Here is a 25,000-nt window from a genome sequence, read left to right as displayed (position 1 = left end):
AGCAGGAGCCAGGTAGAGTTGGTCAGAGAGAGGGCGTAGGTCTGGAGACATGATACAGACACCTCCCCACTGGAACACAGACAGACGGAATGAATACAGAATGAATACAGATACCCAGGAACAATCACACCACTATTAAACACATTTACTGAATAATTAACAGAAGCGATATGGCAATCTATCGTAACTTTGGTCATTTATACAAATGTATTGATATTAGAGGTCTTCATGGATCCACCTGTACCCGAGACCCGGTGACCCAAGGGGGTCCGGATCCACCTGTACCCGAGATCCGGTGGGGTCTGGATCAACCTCTACCCGAGACCCAAGGGGGTCCGGATCCACCTGTACCCGAGACCCGGTGGGGTCTGGATCAACCTCTACCCGAGACCCAAGGGGGGTCCGGAACCACCTGTACCCGAGTCCCAGTGACCCGAGGGGGTCCGGAACCACCTGTACCCGAGTCCCGGTGACCCGAGGGGGTCCGGAACCACCTGTACCCGAGTCCCGGTGACCCGAGGGGGTCCGGAACCACCTGTACCCAAGTCCTGGTGACCCGAGGGGGTCCGGATCCACCTGTACCCGAGTCCCGGTGACCCGAGGGGGTCCGGATCCACCTGTACCCGAGACCCGGTGACACGAGGGGGTCCGGATCCACCTGTACCCGAGTCCCGGTGACCCGGGGGGGTCTGGATCCACCTGTATCCAGAATTCTAAATAATGTTCTGGGTTGGATCTGATATGATTTTCACGGGTCTTGGTTCTGTGTAATTCTAACTGACTTGTCTGAAGGGCCCGTACAGATCCGAACCCGACTGCTGCAGTAGACAGAGAGAGAGATTTGTATTTATGCTGCTGCTCTTGCTTTTCACCAGAGTGGAGCGTGTCAGTACAGCCCCTCCCCCGCCTTCTAGAGCACCACTCTTCTCCCTCCTCGATGTGTCAGTACGGCCCCTCCCCCGCCTTCTAGAGCGCCACCCCTGTCAGTACGGCCCCTCCCCCGCCTTCTAGAGCGCCACCCCTCTCTCTCCTCTCGCACTTTATCAGCTCCGGTTAATTAAATAGATTAAAATAAATGACTTTTCTGCTGCTTCCCTCACTCAGATCAGACCGGGTATAGATCCTGTACTTTTAGATGGGAGGGGTACCTACCTGCAGGAGTCCTGCAGTGCCGTCCAGGCCTGTACTATTAGATGGGAGGCGTGTGAGAGAGCTGGCAGCAGGTAGTTGGTATGGAGGAACAGTAACAGCTGCTTCAGATAGTCTATCAGCAGAAACACACTGTCCGGGGTGCTGGAACTCAGCTGGAGAACAGACAACACAATGAACATTCCACCCACTCTCTCCATACAGCCAGGCTGCCCCATTCCCCCCACTCTCTCCATACAGCCAGGCTGCCCCATTCCCCCCACTATCTCCATACAGCCAGGCTGCCCCATTCCCCCCACTCTCTCCATACAGCCAGGCTGCCCCATTCCCCCCACTCTCTCCATACAGCCAGGCTGCCCCATTCCCCCCACTCTCTCCATACAGCCAGGCTGCCCCATTCCCCCCACTCTCTCCATACAGCCAGGCTGCCCCATTCCCCCCACTCTCTCCATTCAGCCAGGCTGCCCCATTCCCCCCACTCTCTCCATACAGCCAGGCTGCCCCATTCCCCCCACTCTCTCCATACAGCCAGGCTGCCCCATTCCCCCCACTCTCTCCATACAGCCAGGCTGCCCCATTCCCCCCACTCTCTCCATACAGCCAGGCTGCCCCATTCCCCCCACTCTCTCCATACAGCCAGGCTGCCCATGTATGGAACCTTTTTTTAAACCAGCCTGCTGTCAGTAGGCAACATACTGGCACCAATGAAGCCCAGAGTCAGATGTCCTCCTTGTTATCTAGGTCCCCAGAGTCAGATGTCCTCCTTGTTATCTAGGTCCCCAGAGTCAGATGTCCTCCTTGTTATCTAGGTCCCCAGAGTCAGATGTCCTCCTTGTTATCTAGGTCCCCAGAGTCAGATGTCCTCCTTGTTATCTAGGTCCCCAGAGTCAGATGTCCTCCTTGTTATCTAGGTCCCCAGAGATTATTTTATTTAATTTTTGAATTTTTTATAATTTTGGAATAGTATTAGTCACATTGTTTCAGAATCCCACAGCATGTGTTGGTAGGACGTAGTATTTAAACTGAAATGTACTTAATATACAAATATACAATATTCTGTGTCATGTGAGGTAAGTAGAGGTCAACCGATTAATCGGAATGGCCGATTAATTAGGGTCCATTTCAAGTTTTCATAACTATCGGAAATCTGTATTTTTCGACACCGATTTTTACACCTTTATTTAACTAGGCAAGTCAGTTAAGAACACATTCTTATTTTCAATGACGGCCTAGGAACGGTGGGTTAACTGCCTTGTTCAGGGGCAGGACAGATTTTTACCTTGTCAGCTCGGGGATTCAATCTTGCAACCTTACAGTTAACTAGTCCTACGTTATAACCACCTGCCTCTCGTTGCACTCCACGAGGAGCCTGCCTGTTACGCAAATGCAGTAAGAAGCCAAGGTAAGATGCTAGTTAGCATTAAACTTCTTATAAAAAAAACAATCAATCATAATCACAAGTTAACTACACATGGTTGTTGTTATTACTAGTTTATCTAGCATGTCCTGCGTTGCATATAATCGCAAAAGTTGGACGACTGTACCGAACCATAAACACCCATGCCTTTCTTAAAATCAATACACAGAAGTATATATTTTTAAACCTGCATATTTAGCTAAAAGAAATCCAGGTTAGCAGGCAATATTAACCAGGTGAAATTGTTATTTCTCTTGTGTTCATTGCACGCAGAGTCAGGGTATATGCAACAGTTTGGGCCGCCTTGCTCGTTGCCAACTAATTTGCCAGAATTTTACGTAATTATGAGATAACATTAAAGGTTGTGCAATGTAACAGGAATATTTAGACTCATGGATGCCCTCTGTTAGAAAAAATACCGAACGGTTCCGTATTTCACTGAAATAATAAACGTTTTGTTTTTTAAATTATAGTTTCCGGATTCGACCATATTAATGACCTAAGGCTCGTATTTCTGTGTGTTATTATGTTATAATTAAGTCTGATTTGATAGAGTGGTCTGACTGAGCGAGGGAAGGCAGCAGCAGGCTCGTAAGCATTCATTCAAACAGCACTTTAGTGCGTTTTGCCAGCAGCTCTTCGCTGTGCTTCAAGCATTGAGCTGTTTATGACTTCAAGCCTATCAACTCCAGAGATGAGGCTGGTGTAACCGATGTGAAATGTCTAGCTAGTTAGCGGGGTGCGCGCTAATAACGTTTCAAACGTCACTCGCTCTGAGACGGAGTAGTTGTTCCCCTTGCTCCGCATGGCTAACGCTGCTTCGATGTGATGGCTGTGGTCGATGTGTTCCTGGTTCGAGCCCAGGTAGGAGCGAGGAGAGGGACGGAAGCTAAACTGTTACACTGGAAATACTAAAGTGCCTATAAGAACATCAAATAGTCAAAGGTACATGAAATACAAATGGTATAGAGAGAAATAGTCCTATAAATACTATATTAACTACAAACTAAAAACCTCTTACCTTGGAATATTGAAGTCTCATGTTAAAAGGAACCACCAGCTTTCATATGTTCTCATGTTCTGAGCAAGGAACTTAAACGTTAGCTTTCTTACATGGCACATATTGCACTTTTACTTTCTTCTCCAACACTTTGTTTTTGCATTATTTAAACCAAATTGAACATGTTTCATTATTTACTTGAGGCTAAATTTATTTTATTGATGTATTATATTAAGTTAAAATAAGTATTCATTCAGTATTGTTGTAATTGTCATTATTACAAATACATGTAAAAAATGTATTATTATTATTATTATTTATTTTTTAATTGTCCGATTAATCGTTATTGGCATTTTTTGGTCCTCCAATAATCGGTATTGAAAAATCATAATTGGTCGACCTCTAGAGGGTAGTATTCAATATTCTGTGTAGTTTAGAAATTGCCACCAGAGGGGGTCAGAGTTTAACAAGTCAGGACAATGACTGGAAGTGTATGGAATGTTCTGGTAGACTACCAGTCATTTGGCTAACACTAGTTAACATTAGATCGCAAAACTACCTCCAATGTCCTTCATACTGGATGCTGAGACATTCAAATTGGTATCTATGAAATCATCAGAGCTTCATTGTCAAAATCCTGAAGTATGCCTTTAACATTTTGCGGAGCTGGGACTCATGGCCTTCAACACATTCACCACAAACAGTATCAACACATTCACCAACAAACGGCATCAACACACTCACCACCAAACGGTATCAACACACTCACCACCAAACGGTATCAACACACTCACCACCAAACGGTATCAACACACTCACCACCAAACGGTATCAACACACTCACCACCAAACGGTATCAACACACTCACCACCAAACGGTATCAACACACTCACCACCAAACGGTATCAACACATTCACCACCAAACGGTATCAACACATTCACCACCAAACGGTATCAACACATTCACCACCAAACGGTATCAACACATTCACCACCAAACGGTATCAACAAATTCACCACCAAACGGTATCAACACATTCACCACCAAACGGTATCAACACATTCACCACCAAACGGTATCAACACATTCACCACCAAACGGTATCAACACATTCACCACCAAACGGTATCAACACATTCACCACACTCACCACCAAACGGTATCAACACATTCACCACCAAACGGTATCAACACATTCACCACCAAACGGTATCAACACATTCAACACATTCACCACCAAACGGCATCAACACACTCACCACCAAACGGCATCACCACACTCACCACCAAACGGCATCACCACACTCACCACCAAACGGCATCACCACACTCACCACCAAACGGCATCACCACACTCACCACCAAACGGCATCACCACACTCACCACCAAACGGCATCACCACACTCACCACCAAACGGCATCAACACACTCACCACCAAACGGCATCAACACACTCACCACCAAACGGCATCAACACACTCACCACCAAACGGCATCAACACACTCACCACCAAACGGCATCAACACACTCACCACCAAACGGCATCAACACACTCACCACCAAACGGCATCACCACACTCACCACCAAACGGCATCACCACACTCACCACCAAACGGCATCACCACACTCACCACCAAACGGCATCACCACACTCACCACCAAACGGCATCACCACACTCACCACCAAACGGCATCACCACACTCACCACCAAACGGCATCACCACACTCACCACCAAACGGCATCACCACACTCACCACCAAACGGCATCACCACACTCACCACCAAACGGCATCACCACACTCACCACCAAACGGCATCACCACACTCACCACCAAACGGCATCACCACACTCACCACCAAACGGCATCACCACACTCACCACCAAACGGCATCACCACACTCACCACCAAACGGCATCACCACACTCACCACCAAACGGCATCACCACACTCACCACCAAACGGCATCACCACACTCACCACCAAACGGCATCAACACACTCACCACCAAACGGCATCAACACACTCACCACCAAACGGCATCAACACACTCACCACCAAACGGCATCAACACACTCACCACCAAACGGCATCAACACACTCACCACCAAACGGCATCAACACACTCACCACCAAACGGCATCAACACACTCACCACCAAACGGCATCAACACACTCACCACCAAACGGCATCAACACACTCACCACCAAACGGCATCACCACACTCACCACCAAACGGCATCACCACACTCACCACCAAACGGCATCACCACACTCACCACCAAACGGCATCACCACACTCACCACCAAACGGCATCACCACACTCACCACCAAACGGCATCAACACACTCACCACCAAACGGCATCAACACACTCACCACCAAACGGCATCAACACACTCACCACCAAACGGCATCAACACACTCACCACCAAACGGCATCAACACACTCACCATCAAACGGCATCAACACACTCACCAAACGGTATCAACACACTCACCCCCAAACGGTATCAACACACTCACCCCCAAACGGTATCAACACACTCACCACCAAACGGTATCAACACATTCACCACACTCACCACCAAACAGTATCAACACACTCACCACCAAACGGTATCAACACCACAAACAATACAACAATGTGTGTGTCTTACCCATTCTACTAGTAGGGGTGTGTTGTGATTGATCCAGTTAATGAGTTGTGTTGTGAGTTGTGAGATGTAGATGGCAGCATCTTTAGTTCTCTCCCAGGTCTGCTCCAGTACCGGACTCAACACACGTACACACTCTGAGTAGTAGTAGGGAGTGTTGGTATCCAGCCAGCTACACGGGACAAAATGATTCCAGGTGAATTGTTATTTTGGATACAAAATGACTTCAGTCTACACAGAGAATGTCTAAAGCCTTAAAGAACACAAATGATAATGGACGTATATTTTTAAATAACTACCCGACAAATTCATTAAAGTCATTTATAAATGCGGCTCGTCCTCAGAGATATTCTGATGAGCAAACATGACTTCCCAGCTCTGGGTTAGTCAGGGGTTTGAGGTTACCTGAAGCCCTGTTGTGAGTAGAGGGTGACTTTGTTCCAGGCCTGTTGAGACACTCCCATCACCCCTGAACTGTGGAGATAGCTTGCTGTGGTGGAGTCTACACACACAGTCAGATTGGTTAACAGTTGCATAGGAACTGTCTGTGTGCGTGTGTGGTGTGTGTGGTGTGTGTGGTGTGTGTGGTGTGTGTGGTGTGTGTGGTGCGTGTGGTGCGTGTGGTGCGTGTGGTGCGTGTGGTGCGTGTGTGGTGCGTGTGTGGTGCGTGTGTGGTGTGTGGTGTGTGTGTGTGTGTGTGTGTGTGTTACCTGTGAAGGAGCCACGGGATCGGATGTCGTGTGTAATGAACCCGGCAGCAAACACCAGTAAAGCCATAAAGAGTCTGGACCAGGGGAAACCTCGTCCTGACATCTTCAACTGGAGACACTACAGACAGGAGAGAGGACAGGCAGGAGAGAGGACAGGCAGGAGAGAGGACAGGCAGGAGAGAGGACAGGCAGGACAGGAGGGGGTAGGGGGAAGCGATGTAGGAGGGGGGTAGGGGGAAGCGATGTAGGAGGGGGGTAGGGGGAAGCGAGGTAGGGAGGGGGTAGGGGGAAGCGAGAAGCCAGGCAGAAGGGGTAGGGGGAAGCGATGTAGGGAGGGGGTAGAGGGAAGCGGGGTAGGGAAAAGCGAGGTAGGAGGGGGGTAGGGGGAAGCGAGGTAGGAGGGGTAGAGGGAAGCGGGGTAGGGAGAAGCGAGGTAGGAGGGGGGTAGGGGGAAGCGAGGTAGGAGGGGTAGGGGGAAGCCAGGCAGAAGAATTAGAAGGGGAGTGCTAGTCTTATTTAAATGTTTCCTAAAAGCTTTTAGCCCTTTTTAAAGGCATTCTGAAGGTTGCTGCTTTGTGATTTCTGTTTGTAAATGAAGTGTTGTATCTCACGTGACAGAGCTTGTTACAGTCCTGTAGGTCAGTAGAGTTAGCAGTGTCTCTCAGCTCCTCATTGGTCACTCTGAATGACTGGACAGTCTCCTGCAGCCAACCGCGCAACTACCAGAAACACAATAAAGCTTTATTAACAAACTATAATACAACACAATTTCAATAAAAACCAAGTCTTATCGCTCCACTTTCAGCAGTGGAGGACAAGCAGCCCTAAACTAGTCTGCGTACCAGTCTGTTTAGCAAACGTTCCACTCCTTCAGGCCTTTTCTTAGCCCTGGACTAAGGTCCCATGGTGTCATTTGCCAAAGAGACTGTTTTATATTTGAAGATTGAAAAACATACAATTCTGTTATTAATGCCTTAGGGATCAGAGGATTTGGTCCAGATTCGATAAACCCTCACAGCTATCCTCCAAATATTGGAACAATTCTTTCTCCATAGATCACATTGTTGTCTGGTTGCTAAGCAACCATTTGTTTGTCCAGATGAAACTAGTCCCAGTGGGAATATGTGATAAAGACGTCTTTTACTGGTTGAAATTTGGTCGGGACATCATATAACCAGACCACATCCAGATTAAGAAGTATTCTTCATGACGTGTTTTTGACTTCATAAAAAAGTATATTTATTTTGGTTTATATCTGGTGTATGGTTGAAACCTCATTCTCCTCTGGTCCCCTGAGTGCTGTTTATCATTCTCCTCTGGTCCCCTGAATGCTGTTTATCATTCTCCTCTGGTCCCCTGAATGCTGTTTATCATTCTCCTCTGGTCCCCTGAATGCTGTTTATCATTCTCTTCTGGTCCCCTGAGTGCTGTTTATCATTCTCCTCTGGTCCCCTGAATGCTGTTTATCATTCTCCTCTGGTCCCCTGAGTGCTGTTTATCATTCTCCTCTGGTCCCCTGAATGCTGTTTATCATTCTCCTCTGGTCCCCTGAGTGCTGTTTATCATTCTCCTCTGGTCCCCTGCCTTGGCAGGAACTAATGGGAATCCATAATAAATACAAACCCCTAAATTCACTGTAGTATGAAACAGTCCCAGCCCCTGCCCCAGCCCCAGTCCCTGCCCCAGTCCATAATGAACTGGCTCTTTCTGGATATATAATATGCTACAGCGTTCACAATGACCTGGCTCTTACTGGATATATAATATGCTACAGCGTTCACAATGACCTGGCTCTTACTGGATATATAATATGCTACAGCATTCACAATGAACTGGCTCTTACTGGCTGGATATATAATATGCTACAGCGTTCACAATGACCTGGCTCTTACTGGCTGGATATATAATATGCTACAGCTTTCACAATGAACTGGCTCTTACTGGATATATAATATGCTACAGCGTTCACAATGACCTGGCTCTTACTGGATATATAATATGCTACAGCGTTCACAATGACCTGGCTCTTACTGGATATATAATATGTTACAGCGTTCACAATGAACTGGCTCTTACTGGATATATAATATGTTACAGCGTTCACAATGACCTGGCTCTTACTGGATATATAATATGCTACAGCGTTCACAATGAACTGGCTCTTACTGGCTGGATATATAATATGCTACAGCGTTCACAATGAACTGGCTCTTACTGGCTGGATATATAATATGTTACAGCGTTCACAATGAACTGGCTCTTACTGGCTGGATATATAATATGCTACAGCGTTCACAATGAACTGGCTCTTACTGGCTGGATATATGACATGCTACAGCGTTCACAATGAACTGGCTCTTACTGGATATATAATATGCTACAGCGTTCACAATGACCTGGCTCTTACTGGCTGGATATATAATATGCTACAGCATTCACAATGAACTGGCTCTTACTGGATATATAATATGCTACAGCGTTCACAATGACCTGGCTCTTACTGGATATATAATATGCTACAGCGTTCACAATGACCTGGCTCTTACTGGATATATAATATGCTACAGCGTTCACAATGACCTGGCTCTTACTGGCTGGATATATAATATGCTACAGCTTTCACAATGACCTGGCTCTTACTGGATATATAATATGCTACAGCGTTCACAATGACCTGGCTCTTACTGGATATATAATATGTTACATCATTCACAATGAACTGGCTCTTACTGGCTGGATATATAATATGCTACAGCGTTCACAATGAACTGGCTCTTACTGGATATATAATATGTTACAGCGTTCACAATGAACTGGCTCTTACTGGCTGGATATATAATATGCTACAACGTTCACAATGACCTGGCTCTTACTGGCTGGATATATAATATGCTACAGCGTTCACAATGAACTGGCTCTTACTGGCTGGATATATAATATGCTACAGCGTTCACAATGAACTGGCTCTTACTGGCTGGATATATAATATGCTACAGCGTTCACAATGAACTGGCTCTTACTGGCTGGATATATAATATGCTACAGCGTTCACAATGAACTGGCTCTTACTGGCTGGATATATAATATGCTACAGCGTTCACAATGAACTGGCTCTTACTGGCTGGATATATAATATGCTACAGCGTTCACAATGAACTGGCTCTTACTGGCTGGATATATAATATGTTACAGCGTTCACAATGAACTGGCTCTTACTGGATATATAATATGTTACAGCGTTCACAATGACCTGGCTCTTACTGGATATATAATATGCTACAGCGTTCACAATGAACTGGCTCTTACTGGCTGGATATATAATATGCTACAGCGTTCACAATGAACTGGCTCTTACTGGCTGGATATATAATATGTTACAGCGTTCACAATGAACTGGCTCTTACTGGCTGGATATATAATATGCTACAGCGTTCACAATGAACTGGCTCTTACTGGCTGGATATATGACATGCTACAGCGTTCACAATGAACTGGCTCTTACTGGATATATAATATGCTACAGCGTTCACAATGACCTGGCTCTTACTGGCTGGATATATAATATGCTACAGCATTCACAATGAACTGGCTCTTACTGGATATATAATATGCTACAGCGTTCACAATGACCTGGCTCTTACTGGATATATAATATGCTACAGCGTTCACAATGACCTGGCTCTTACTGGATATATAATATGCTACAGCGTTCACAATGACCTGGCTCTTACTGGCTGGATATATAATATGCTACAGCTTTCACAATGACCTGGCTCTTACTGGATATATAATATGCTACAGCGTTCACAATGACCTGGCTCTTACTGGATATATAATATGTTACATCATTCACAATGAACTGGCTCTTACTGGCTGGATATATAATATGCTACAGCGTTCACAATGAACTGGCTCTTACTGGATATATAATATGTTACAGCGTTCACAATGAACTGGCTCTTACTGGCTGGATATATAATATGCTACAACGTTCACAATGACCTGGCTCTTACTGGCTGGATATATAATATGCTACAGCGTTCACAATGAACTGGCTCTTACTGGCTGGATATATAATATGCTACAGCGTTCACAATGAACTGGCTCTTACTGGCTGGATATATAATATGCTACAGCGTTCACAATGAACTGGCTCTTACTGGCTGGATATATAATATGCTACAGCGTTCACAATGAACTGGCTCTTACTGGCTGGATATATAATATGCTACAGCGTTCACAATGAACTGGCTCTTACTGGCTGGATATATAATATGCTACAGCGTTCACAATGAACTGGCTCTTACTGGCTGGATATATAATATGCTACAGCGTTCACAATGAACTGGCTCTTACTGGCTGGATATATAATATGCTACAGCGTTCACAATGAACTGGCTCTTACTGGCTGGATATATAATATGCTACAGCGTTCACAATGAACTGGCTCTTACTGGCTGGATATATAATATGCTACAGCGTTCACAATGAACTGGCTCTTACTGGCTGGATATATAATATGCTACAGCGTTCACAATGAACTGGCTCTTACTGGCTGGATATATAATATGCTACAGCGTTCACAATGAACTGGCTCTTACTGGCTGGATATATAATATGCTACAGCGTTCACAATGAACTGGCTCTTACTGGCTGGATATATAATATGCTACAGCGTTCACAATGAACTGGCTCTTACTGGCTGGATATATAATATGCTACAGCGTTCACAATGAACTGGCTCTTACTGGCTGGATATATAATATGCTACAGCGTTCCCTGGAGGGAAGTTTGAAAGGTGAGAACTCCTTGTGTGATGTGATCCCATTGACTGCTGGTAAAAATGCAATAAGGTGTATAGGTTTATAATGAATTACATGTATTCCATAAGACTGCCCAATGTTACAATGTTTACAATCTTAATGTATAAATTAACTTACGTTTTACTATTAGTCTAATGTGATTGGAGGATAGCTGAGGGTCATCAAATCGGGATCAAATTCTCTGATCTCCTCTAGTTCATTAATGATAGAATGTTGACATTTAACCACACAATGACATCACAACAATACCATGTCTGTAGTAGTAGGCAAACTGACCTGATGTAAAGGACACCACCATCCAACTACAATTGACTGGATATGATGATGCCGACAGTAAACTGAATGTGGCCATTGTTCCCCAAGAATTAACTTAATTTCCTCCCAGCCAATCCTGAGCCAGTACACATCATTGAGATGGGACAGAGGCAGAAACCACGGTTATATTGTACCTTGGGTGGTAGGGTGTTCCAGGACTTCAGTAGATGGTTTAACAGCAGACTAGAGACAGAGAGACAGATTTATTATAGCACACTACTTCAGACTGGTTGCTTAAAACATGTATTCACCTGGACTGGTGTTATATATCCAGCTGTCCCCCAGACTCTGAGCGGTGTGTGTGTTGTACCTGGACTGTGGTAAGTGTTTGGTGTAGAGCTGTCTCCACACCCCCAGACTCTGAGCGGTGTGTGTGTTGTACCTGGACTGTGGTAAGTGTTTGGTGTAGAGCTGTCTCCACACCCCGACTCTGAGCGGTGTGTGTGTTGTACCTGGACTGTGGTAAGTGTTTGGTGTAGAGCCGTCTCCACACCCCCAGACTCTGAGCGGTGTGTGTGTTGTACCTGGACTGTGGTAAGTGTTTGGTGTAGAGCTGTCTCCACACCCCCAGACTCTGAGCGGTGTGTGTGTTGTACCTGGACTGTGGTAAGTGTTTGGTGTAGAGCCGTCTCCACACCCCCAGACTCTGAGCGGTGTGTGTGTTGTACCTGGACTGTGGTAAGTGTTTGGTGTAGAGCTGTCTCCACACCCCCAGACTCTGAGCGGTGTGTGTGTTGTACCTGGACTGTGGTAAGTGTTTGGTGTAGAGCTGTCTCCACACCCCCAGACTCTGATGGTCCACAGAGAGACACTCCGTCATGGAGCTCAGCAACTAGACAGAGGAGTAAGGTATTGAACATGACACTATCCATTAACCATACAAATTCTTTGAATGATTATTTTAAAACATTTGGTGTATGTTATTTGTTGAAGACACTTTTCTAAATCTTATCAGACTGGATATATAATATGTTACAGCGTTCACAGTGACCACTCAAAACATCTGTGGCATTGTGTTGCCCTATTTGGTAGAAGTCCAAGTCCATATTTTGGCAAGAACAGATCAAAAAAGCTGAGAGAAACGACAGTCCATCATTACTTTAAGACATGAAGGTCTGGAATCTGGAACATTTCAATCTGGAAAATTTTAAGAACTTTAAGTTTCTTCCTGTGCAGTCGCAAAAATCCTCAAGTGCTATGATGAAACTGGCTCTCACCGCCACAGGAAAGGAAGACCCAGAGTTACCTCTGCTGCAGAGGATATGTTCAGTAGAGTTGCCAGCCTCAGGAATTGCAGAGTTCAAACAACAGACACATCTCAACATCAACTGTTCAGTGGAGACTGAATTGCTGCAAAGAAAACACTACCAAAAGGACACCAATAATAAAAGACCTGCTTGGGCCAAGAAACACAAGCAATGGACATTAGACCGGTGGAAATCTGTCCTTTAGTCTAATGAGACCAAATTTGAGATTTTTGGTTCCAACCGCTGTGTCTGAGATGCAGAGTAGGTGAACAGATGATCTCCGCATGTGTGGTTCTCACTGTGAAGCATGGAGGAGGTGATGTGATGGTGCTTTGCTGGTGACACTGCCAGTGGTTTATTTAGAATTCAAGGCACACTTAACCAGCATGGCTACCACAGCATTCTGCAGCGATATGTCATGCCATCTGGTTTGGGCTGAGTGGGACTGTCATTTGTTTTTCAAAAGGACAATGACCCAAAACACCTCCAGGTTGTTTAAGGGCTATTTGAGAGTGATGGAGTGCTTTATCAGATGACCTGTCCTCCACAATCACCCGACCTCAACCCAATTGAGATCGTTTGGGATTAATTGAACTGCAGAGTGAAGGAAAAGCAGCAAACAAGTGCTCAGCATATGTGGGAACTCCTTCAAGACTGTTGGAAAAGCATTCCTCATGAAACTGGTTGACAGAATGCCAAGAGTGTGCAAAGCTGTCATCAAGGCAACGGGTGGCTAATTTTAATAATGATGGAGGCCACTGTGTTCTTCAGGACCTTCAACGCTGCAGAAATGTTTTGGAACCCTTTCCCAGATCTATGCCTCGACACAATCCTGTCTCGGAGCTCTACGGATAATTCCTATGACCTCATTTGTTTTACCTTTATTTAACCAGGCAAGTCAGTTAACAACAAATTCTTATTTACAATGACGGCCTAGGAACAGTGGGTTAACTGCCTGTTCTGGGGCAGAACTGATTTTTACCTTGTCAACTCTGGGATTCAATCACTGGCCAAAAACTCTAACCACTAGGCTACCTGCCACCCCAAAATGACTTGGTTTTTGTTCTGACGTGCACTGTCAACTGTGGGACCTTATATAGACAGGTGTGTCTTTCCAAATCATGTCCAATCAATTTAATTTACCACAGGTTGACTCCAATCAAGCTGTAGAAACCTCTCAAGGATGATCAATGGAAACAGGATGCACCTGAGATCAATTTCAAGTCTCATAGTAAATGGTCTGAATATTTATGCAAATAAGGTGTCTTTATTTTTGAATACATTTGCAAAAAATGTCTAAAAACCTGGTTTTGCTTTGTCATTGTGGGGTATTGTGTGTAGATTGATGAGGGAAAAAAATGTATTTAATCCATTTTAGAATAAGGCTGTAACTTAACAAAATGTGGAAAAGGGGTCAGAATACTTCCCAGGTGCCCTGTGTATTACCTCTCTCTTCATTTCTTCAGGGCAGTGGGGCGTAGCCCGGGACAGGAAGGAGGGCAGGTAGGTGTGGAGGCTCATCTCGGGCTTCGCCCCAAAAGCCAACACTTTCAGACGAGGGTACAGACGACACAGCTGCTCCTGGAGGCTACGCAGACACACACACACACAATAAAACTTTTTTTTTTTTTTAACCGAGCCCCAACTATCACTAAACATTTGGTTTTATTTCAGTGAAATGTGAAGAGAGGTAAATTGGTATGGCGTTGCCTGGGAGACGGGTGTGAGCATAGGCGCCGGAGTAACGGAGCACACCAAAACAAATACTTTTGCGCCCCCACTTTTTACCAGAAAATCATCATGATCCTTTGGGAAATTTGTCATTACAATTGACAATTACAACAGACAATTGTGTCTTGATAAAACAGCTCTGCTTGGCAAGTAGACCAAATCAGCCATCTCTTTCCATCAAATATGTATCCTGCAGAGACAAGTTACCTCTAAACATTTTCATGGTGACTTCAAACAACGGAGCGAAAAAGTGTCCAAGTCGGAGGAAAAGCATTGCTAGGATCACTGTTATTATTCCTCATACTTTTCATGATTGCTCTGTTGCTTCAAAATGTTTGGTCAAATACATAGCCTACTGACCTTTTATGTTGTTCAAAAGGTCACTATTAAAAAACAAAAACAATTAACAAATAAATGGGAAATAATTGATCGTAGCCTCTAGTCCTGTAACTGCTGGCTACAGACTGGTCCCTAACGACTACTGGAGGCCTCCCAAGTGGAGCAGTGGTCTAAGAGACTACATCACTACAGACACGGTTCCATCCCAGGCTGTATCACAGCGATCTAAGAGACTACAGCACTACAGACCCGGTTCCATCCCAGGCTGTATCACAGCGATCTAAGAGACTACAGCACTACAGACCCGGTTCCATCCCAGGCTGGATCACAGCGGTCGAAGAGACTACAGCACTACAGACCCGGTTCCATCCCAGGCTGTATCACAGCGATCTAAGAGACTACAGCACTACAGACCCGGTTCCATCCCAGGCTGTATCACAGCGATCTAAGAGACTACAGCACTACAGACCCGGTTCCATCCCAGGCTGTATCACAGCGATCTAAGAGACTACAGCACTACAGACCCGGTTCCATCCCAGGCTGGATCACAGCGATCTAAGAGACTACAGCACTACAGACCCGGTTCCATCCCAGGCTGTATCACAGCGGTCTAAGACATGCTGCTGCTGCTTTAGACTGTCTCCTATTGGTGGTGATAATCTACATAGTTATTCTGCTTTAGACTGTCTCCTATTGGTGAGGATAATCTACATAGTTATACTGCTGCTTTAGACTGTCTCCTATTGGTGATGATAATCTACATAGTTATTCTGCTTTAGACTGTCTCCTATTGGTGAGGATAATCTACATAGTTATTCTGCTTTAGACTGTCTCCTATTGGTGATGATAATCTACATAGTTATTCTGCTTTAGACTGTCTCCTATTGGTGATGATAATCTACATAGTTATTCTGCTTTAGACTGTCTCCTATTGGTGATGATAATCTACATAGTTATTCTGCTGCTTTAGACTGTCTCCTATTGGTGATGATAATCTACATAGTTATTCTGCTTTAGACTGTCTCCTATTGGTGAGGATAATCTACATAGTTATTCTGCTTTAGACTGTCTCCTATTGGTGATGATAATCTACATAGTTATTCTGCTTTAGACTGTCTCCTATTGGTGATGATAATCTACATAGTTATTCTGCTTTAGACTGTCTCCTATTGGTGATGATAATCTACATAGTTATACTGCTGCTTTAGACTGTCTCCTATTGGTGATGATTATCTACATAGTTATTCTGCTTTAGACTGTCTCCTATTGGTGGTGATAATCTACATAGTTATTCTGCTTTAGACTGTCTCCTATTGGTGAGGATAATCTACATAGTTATACTGCTGCTTTAGACTGTCTCCTATTGGTGAGGATAATCTACATAGTTATACTGCTGCTTTAGACTGTCTCCTATTGGTGATGATAATCTACATAGTTATTCTGCTTTAGACTGTCTCCTATTGGTGAGGATAATCTACATAGTTATACTGCTGCTTTAGACTGTCTCCTATTGGTGATGATAATCTACATAGTTATTCTGCTTTAGACTGTCTCCTATTGGTGATGATAATCTACATAGTTAACCTGCTGCTTTAGACTGTCTCCTATTGGTGATGATAATCTACATAGTTAAGGTGCTTTAGACTGTCTCCTATTGGTGAGGATAAGCTACATAGTTATTCTGCTTTAGACTGCCTCCTATTGGTGATGATAATCTACATAGTTACGCTGCATAGTTATTCTGCTTTAGACTGTCTCCTATTGGTGATGATAATCTACATAGTTATTCTGCTTCAGACAGTCAGGCGTCTATGTGTGTTACCTGGGTGACAGGGCATTCAGACAGTCAGGCATCTATGTGTGTTACCTGGGTGACAGGGCATTCAGACAGTCAGGCATCTATGTGTGTTACCTGGGTGACAGGGCATTCAGACAGTCAGGCGTCTATGTGTGTTACCTGGGTGACAGGGCATTCAGACAGTCAGGCGTCTATGTGTGTGTGTTACCTGGGTGACAGGGCATTCAGACAGTCAGGCGTCTATGTGTGTGTGTTACCTGGGTGACAGGGCATTCAGACAGTCAGGCGTCTATGTGTGTGTGTTACCTGGGTGACAGGGCATTCAGACAGTCAGGCGTCTATGTGTGTTACCTGGGTAACAGGGCATTCAGACAGTCAGGCGTCTATGTGTGTGTGTTACCTGGGTGACAGGGCATTCAGACAGTCAGGCGTCTATGTGTGTTACCTGGGTGACAGGGCATTCAGACAGTCAGGCGTCTATGTGTGTTACCTGGGTGACAGGGCATTCAGACAGTCAGGCGTCTATGTGTGTGTGTTACCTGGGTGACAGGGCATTCAGACAGTCAGGCGTCTTGTGTGCGTTACCTTGGTGACAGGGCATTCTTTGGCATGTAGGCGAAGTCCAGCAGAGGGAAGAAGTCTTTAGGTCCCATGACCCCAAAACCTTTAGTCAGGTTAACATGGAGCCTGGAGAACACAAAAACAGCATTTTACAAAAACAAAGTACAGTGTAATATTGAAGTTCAACCCAGCCACACCTCCAACTGTCCCCTATCGACCCCTTAACCCCATGACCCTTAAACATTTGTTGAGCTCAGATGATCAATATGGTAACAGCTCCACTCTGCCCTCTGATGGGCTTGGTAGATGGAAGTTTAACCATTATTGCCTCTGCCAATACAAATCTCCACACGTGCATAGGGTGTCGGGTCCATTGGGGATTGGGCCCTTGTCTATACTACAGCAGCAGTCTCCCCAGGTAGGGGTTAGAGGTCAGGTATTTACAGCAGCAGTCTCCCCAGGTAGGGTAGGGGTTAGAGGTCAGGTATTTACAGCAGCAGTCTCCCCAGGTAGGGTAGGGGTTAGAGGTCAGGTATTTACAGCAGCAGTCTCCCCAGGTAGGGGTTAGAGGTCAGGTATTTACAGCAGCAGTCTCCCCAGGTAGGGTAGGGGTTAGAGGTCAGGTATTTACAGCAGCAGTCTCCCCAGGTAGGGTAGGGGTTAGAGGTCAGGTATTTACAGCAGCAGTCTCCCCAGGTAGGGTAGGGGTTAGAGGTCAGGTATTTACAGCAGCAGTCTCCCCAGGTAGGGTAGGGGTTAGAGGTCAGGTATTTACAGCAGCAGTCTCCCCAGGTAGGGTAGGGGTTAGAGGTCAGGTATTTACAGCAGCAGTCTCCCCAGGTAGGGTAGGGGTTAGAGGTCAGGTATTTACAGCAGCAGTCTCCCCAGGTAGGGTAGGGGTTAGAGGTCAGGTATTTACAGCAGCAGTCTCCCCAGGTAGGGTAGGGGTTAGAGGTCAGGTATTTACAGCAGCAGTCTCCCCAGGTAGGGTAGGGGTTAGAGGTCAGGTATTTACAGCAGCAGTCTCCCCAGGTAGGGTAGGGGTTAGAGGTCAGGTATTTACAGCAGCAGTCTCCCCAGGTAGGGTAGGGGTTAGAGGTCAGGTATTTACAGCAGCAGTCTCCCCAGGTAGGGTAGGGGTTAGAGGTCAGGTATTTACAGCAGCAGTCTCCCCAGGTAGGGTAGGGGTTAGAGGTCAGGTATTTACAGCAGCAGTCTCCCCAGGTAGGGTAGGGGTTAGAGGTCAGGTATTTACAGCAGCAGTCTCCCCAGGTAGGGTAGGGGTTAGAGGTCAGGTATTTACAGCAGCAGTCTCCCCAGGTAGGGTAGGGGTTAGAGGTCAGGTATTTACAGCAGCAGTCTCCCCAGGTAGGGTAGGGGTTAGAGGTCAGGTATTTACAGCAGCAGTCTCCCCAGATAGGGTAGGGGTTAGAGGTCAGGTGTTTACAGCAGCAGTCTCTCCAGGTAGGGTAGGGGTTAGAGCTCAGGTATTTACAGCAGCAGTCTCTCCGGGTAGGGTAGGGGTTAGAGCTCAGGTATTTACAGCAGCAGTCTCTCCGGGTAGGGTAGGGGTTAGAGGTCAGGTATTTACAGCAGCAGTCTCTCCGGGTAGGGTAGGGGTTAGAGCTCAGGTATTTACAGCAGCAGTCTCTCTGGGTAGGGGTTAGAGCTCAGGTATTTACAGCAGCAGTCTCTCCGGGTAGGGGTTAGAGCTCAGGTATTTACAGCAGCAGTCTCTTTGGGTAGGGGTTAGAGCTCAGGTATTTACAGCAGCAGTCTCTCCGGGTAGGGGTTAGAGGTCAGGTATTTACAGCAGCAGTCTCTTCAGGTAGGGTAGGGGTTAGAGGTCAGGTACTTACAGCAGCAGTCTCCCCAGGTAGGGTAGGGGTTAGAGGTCAGGTACTTACAGCAGCAGTCTCCCCAGGTAGGGTAGGGGTTAGAGGTCAGGTACTTACAGCAGTAGTCTCTCCAAGTATGCGATGGCGTAGGACGACAGGGCCTTCACCCCCAGGACTGGCAGCATGATACCCAGCCATACTGCAACACACACAGTTAATCCTTAAGGTGAGAAGATTGTTGCCTACAGCTCAGCGTTCAAACACCATAGTGCCCGTATAGCTCATCATTAAGCTAAGGACTCTGGGACTAAACACATCCTTCTGAAACTGGATCCTGGACACCCTGACAGGCCGCCCCCAGGTGGTAAGGGTAGGCAACACCACATCCGCCACACTGATCCTCAACACTGGGGCCCCTCAGGAGTGTGTGCTCAGTCCCCTTCTGTACTCCCTGTTCACTCATGACTGCATGGCCACACATGACTCCAACACAATCATTAAGTTTGCTGACTACAACAGTGGTAGGCCTGATCACCGACAACGATTTGACAGCCTATAGGGAAATTGTCACTGCCAGGACAACAACTTCTCCCTCAATGTGAGCAAGACAAAGGAGATGATTGTGGACTAAAGGTAAAGGACCCCCATTAACATCAACGGGGCTGCAGTGGAGCTTCAAGTGAGAGCTCATGAGAGCTTCAAGTTCCTTGGTGTCCACATCATAAACAAACTATCATGGTCCAAACACACCAAGATACAGTCGTGAAGAGGGCACGACAAAACCTATTACCCCTCAGGATCCTCAAAAAGTTCTACAGCTGCACCATCGAGAGCATCCTGACCAGTTGCATCATTTATTGTATTAACTAGGCAAGTCAGTTAAGAACAAATTATTTTTTACAATGACTGCCTACCCCGGCCAAACCCTAACGACGCTGGGCCAATTGTGCGCCGCCCTATGGGACTCCCAATCACAGCCGGTTGTCATACACCCTGGAATTGAACCAGGGTCTGTAGTGACGCCTCTAGCATTGAGATGCAGTGCCTTAGACCGCAGCGCCACTCGGGATCCCCATCACTGCCAGGTATGGCAACACTTCGGCATCTGAAAGTAAGGGTAAGGGGGGGGGATGCCTAGTCATTTGTACAACTGAATTAAGTTTAGGGCAAGTTTAACCCAACCCCTCTGAATCAGAGTTGCGGAGGGCTGCCTTAAATCGACATTCATGTCTTCAGCACCCGGGGAACAGTGAGTTAACTTCCTTGCTCAGGGGCAGAATGACTTTAGTCTTCTCAGCTCGGGGATTCGATCCAGCAACCTTTCACGGTTACTGGCCCAACGCTAACCACTAGGCTACCTGCAGAGGGTACTGCGTACAACCCAGTACATCACTGGGGCCAAACTTCCTGACATCCAGGACCTATATACAAGGCGGTTTCAGAGGAAGGCTCCAAAAATTGTGGGGGGGATGTGTTGTTCCTACCCTCACCATCTGGGGGCGGCCCGTCAGGAAGTCTAGAATCCAGTTGCGGAGGGAGGTGTTTAGTCCCAGAGCCCTTAGCTTAGCGATGAGCTTTGAGGGCACTATGGTGTTGAATGCTGAGTTGTAGTCAATGAATAGCATTCTCACATAGATGTTAGTTTTGTCCAGGTGGGAAAGGGCAGGGAGAAATGCGATTGACATTGCGTCATCTGTGGATTGGTTGGGGCGGAATGCGAATTTGGAATGGGTCTTGGGTTTCCAACATAGTGTTGATGTGAGCCATGACCAGCCTTTCAAAGCACTTCATGGCTATAGACGTGAGTGCTTACGGGTCTGTAATCATTTAGGCTGGTTAACTTCGCTTTCTTGGGCCCAGGGGCTATAGTGGTCTGTTTGAAACATGTAGACATTACAGACTCGGTCAGGGAGAGGTTGAAAATATCAGTGACGACACTTGCCAGTTGGTCCGCGCATGCTTTGAGTGCATGTCCTGGTAATCCGTAGGGCCCTGCGGCTTTGTGAATGTTGACCTGTTTAAAAAAGGTCTTGCTCACACCAGCTATGGAGAGCGTGATCACACAGTCGTCCGGAACAGCTGGTGCTCTCATGCATGCTTTAGTGTTGCTTGCCCTGAAGACATTGAGCTCATCTGGTAGGCTCGCGTCACTGGGCAGCTCACGGCTGGGTTTCCCTTTGTAGTCCCTAATATTTTTCAAGCCTTGCCACATCCGACGAGCATCAGAGCCGCTTTGCCTGTTTGATGGTTCATCGGAGGACATAGCGGGATTTCTTATAAACGTCCGGATTAGTGTCTCGCTCCGTGAAAGCGGCTGCTCTAGCCTTTTGCTCGGTGCAGATGTCTGTAATCCATGGCTTCTGGTTGGGAAATGTCCCCACAGTGACCGTACGTACAATGTTGTCGATACACTTACTGATGAAACCGGTGACTGAAGTGGTATACTCAACAACATTGGATGAATCCCAGAACATATTCCAGTCTGTGCTGCAAAACAGTCCTGTAGCGTAGCATCTGCGTCATCTGACCACTTCCGTATTGAGCGCATCACTGGTACTTCCTGCTTTAGTTTTTGCTTGTAATCAGGAGGATAGAATTACCGTCAGATTCGCCAAATGGAAGGCAAGCTTTATATGTGTCTCTGTGTGGAGTAAAGGTGGTCTAGAGTTTTTTGTCTCCTCTGGTTGCACGTGACATGTTGGTAGAAATGAGGTAAAACGGATTTAAGTTTGACTGAGATTGCCAGCATCCGTTTGTGGTTGCAAATAGACGGCTATGAATAATATAGATGAGATCTCTCTTGGTAGATTGTGTGGTCTGCCGCTTATCATTAGGTACTCTACTTCAGGCAAGCAATACCTCGAGACTTCTTTAATATTAGACATCGCATACCAGCAGTTATTGACAACCAGATACAACCTGCACCTCTTCTTACCAGACAGAGCTGCTCTGTCCGGCCGATGCACGGAGAAGCCAGCCAGCTCTAGGTTATCCATGTTGTCGTTCAGCCACGTCTCGGTGAAACATATATTACAGTTTAATGTCCCGTTGGTAGGGAAGTCTTAAATCATAGATCATCCGGTTTATTTTCCAACAATTGCATGTTGTCCAATAATACAGACGGTAGTGGTGGTTAACCTACTTGTCGGCTAATTCTTACAAGGCACCGCGACCTCCTCCCCCTTTAACGCCGATTTGGGCCTTCTCTTGACAAAGCAGTATATCCTTCGCGTCGGACTCATTAAAGAAAAGTCCAGTTTGACGTGAGTAATCCAGAAGCTCTTTTCGGTCATAAGAGACGGTAGCAGCAACATTATGTACAAAATGAGTTCAAAATAATGTGGGAAAAAAACAAGCAAAATGGCACAGTTGGTAAAACCGCAGCCATCCCCCTCCAGCACCATTATTATCATCTTGTAAGTAAGGTCTCCACCTGTTGTATTCACTGCATGAGACAAATAACATTTGATATGAGACACCTTAGATTGAATCCTGGCCTGGGTGTGTACATGTGCAGTGTGTGTGTCACCTCGTAGCCCCTGGCTGAGGTCGTAGTAGCCAGCTTGTCCCAGAGACCACATGATTGTCAGACACTTGACCGGACGGTTCTGAACTGACCGCAACAACTCCAGATACTAGAAAAAGAGCGAGCGAGAGAGAGAGGATAGAGGATAGACATTGTATATAACTTAGTGTAACCATCATCCATGTATGTTTAGCCATTCTTTTAATAAATCGTATTTAATTAAACATTGACTGAAGATTCCAAAACAGCAGCAGCAGTAGTACTGTTGTAACTGTATCCATGGTTCCCCAATACAACAGCAGTAGTGTTGTACCTGTATCCATGGTTCCCCAATACAACAGATTGGGGAACCATGGATACAGGTACAACACTACTTATGTTGTATTGGAGAACCATGGATACAGGTACAACAGTACTACTGCTGTTGTATTGGGGAACCATGGATACAGGTACAACACCTACTACTACTACTGTTGTATTGGGGAACCATGGATACAGGTACAACACTACTGATGTTGTATTGGGGAACCACGGATACAGGTACAACACCTACTACTACTGTTGCAGTAGTGTTGTACCTGTATCCATGGTTCCCCAATACAACAGCAGTAGTGTTGTATCTCTATACATGATTATGTGTACTAATATTACAACCACTGATATGAACTGGATTTCTGTGGTAATATCTACTAATTGTCTACTAATTGTAGTTCATGCCAATAAAGCAATCTGTATTTGAGCGAGGGGGGGGGGCATTTGATTGGTCAGTATGAGACCAATCAGAGCACACAAAATGTAATATTTTCTTAATATCAGACACACACACACAGGGCACTGGGATGGATGGACACTCACATCAGGAAGGTTCTGTGTAGCCATTCTGGGCTTGTCTTGAAGGATGGCCTGGATACACACCCGGTAACCATGGAGAGGCTCTCCTACAGAGACAGGAGAGTCAGCTTTAAGTTGACTGTATACCCTACTAGAGGTCGACCGATTAATCGGAATGGCCGATTAATTAGCACAGATTTTTTTTCTTTCTACACCTTTATTTAACTAGGCAAGTCAGTTAAGAACACATTCTTATTTTCAATGACGGCCTAGGAACGTTCTGCCTCAGATTTTTATCCTTGTCAGCTTGGGGGATCCAATCTTGCAACCTTACAGTTAACTAGTCCAACGCTCTAACCACCTGATTACATTGCACTCCACGAGGAGACTGCCTGTTACGCGAATGCAGTAAGCAAAGGTAAGTTGCTAGCTAGCATTAAACTTATTTTATAAAAAACAATCAACGACTGTCGTTGCTCCAATGTGTACTTAACCATAAACATCAATGCCTTTCTTAAAATCAATACACACAAGTATATATTTTTAAACCTGCATATTTAGCTAAAAGAAATCCAGGTTAGCAGGCAATATTAACCAGGTGAAATTGTGTCACTTCTCTTGCATTCATTGCACGCAGAGTCAGTATATATGCAGCAGTTTGGGCCGCCTTGCTCGTTGCCAACTAATTTGCCAGAATTTTACGTAATTATGAGATAGCATTAAAGGTTGTGCAATGTAACAGGAATATTTAGACTCATGGATGCCCTCTGTTAGATAAAATACAGAACGGAATAAACATTTTGTTTTCGAGGTGATAGTTTCCGGATTTGACCTAAGGCTCGTATTTCTGTGTGTTTATAGTTAAGTCTATGATTTGATATTTGATAGAGCAGTCTGACTGAGGGGTGGTAGGCAGCAGCAGGCTCATAATAGTCAAAGGTATATGGTTTAGAGAGAAATAGTCAACGCGTTATAATTCCTGTAATAACTTGCGGCTGAACTTGAAAGGGGTTCCTTCGTTATTTTACCGTTCATGTCTTCCATAGATAA

General features: G+C 45.7%; 1 protein-coding gene across 1 annotated transcript in view; it reads right to left on the bottom strand.

The window, feature by feature from the left end:
* LOC139405215 (transmembrane protein 214-A-like) overlaps nt 1–24,078 on the bottom strand; it is a 25,048-nt gene extending 970 nt beyond the window's left edge. The window contains exons 1-13 of the mRNA XM_071147646.1: nt 23,975–24,078; nt 23,123–23,228; nt 19,711–19,792; nt 17,780–17,881; nt 14,773–14,914; nt 12,820–12,911; nt 12,214–12,262; nt 7,553–7,660; nt 6,942–7,059; nt 6,637–6,733; nt 6,235–6,403; nt 1,153–1,304; nt 1–69 (exon numbers count right to left, since the gene is read on the bottom strand). The exon at nt 1–69 is cut by the window's left edge and continues 970 nt beyond it. Of these exons, the coding sequence (XP_071003747.1) occupies nt 1–69; nt 1,153–1,304; nt 6,235–6,403; nt 6,637–6,733; nt 6,942–7,059; nt 7,553–7,660; nt 12,214–12,262; nt 12,820–12,911; nt 14,773–14,914; nt 17,780–17,881; nt 19,711–19,792; nt 23,123–23,228; nt 23,975–23,998 (1,310 nt within the window). The 5' untranslated portion in view covers nt 23,999–24,078. The remainder of the gene's footprint in view (nt 70–1,152; nt 1,305–6,234; nt 6,404–6,636; nt 6,734–6,941; nt 7,060–7,552; nt 7,661–12,213; nt 12,263–12,819; nt 12,912–14,772; nt 14,915–17,779; nt 17,882–19,710; nt 19,793–23,122; nt 23,229–23,974) is intronic.
* Between the last annotated feature and the right edge of the window lie 922 nt (nt 24,079–25,000).

This window comes from Oncorhynchus clarkii, unplaced genomic scaffold (genome assembly GCF_045791955.1).
Source record: "Oncorhynchus clarkii lewisi isolate Uvic-CL-2024 unplaced genomic scaffold, UVic_Ocla_1.0 unplaced_contig_1422_pilon_pilon, whole genome shotgun sequence".
Lineage (NCBI taxonomy): Eukaryota > Metazoa > Chordata > Actinopteri > Salmoniformes > Salmonidae > Oncorhynchus > Oncorhynchus clarkii.
Note: the sequence above shows the minus strand (reverse complement) of the source record. Positions and strands in the feature narration are given on the sequence as shown.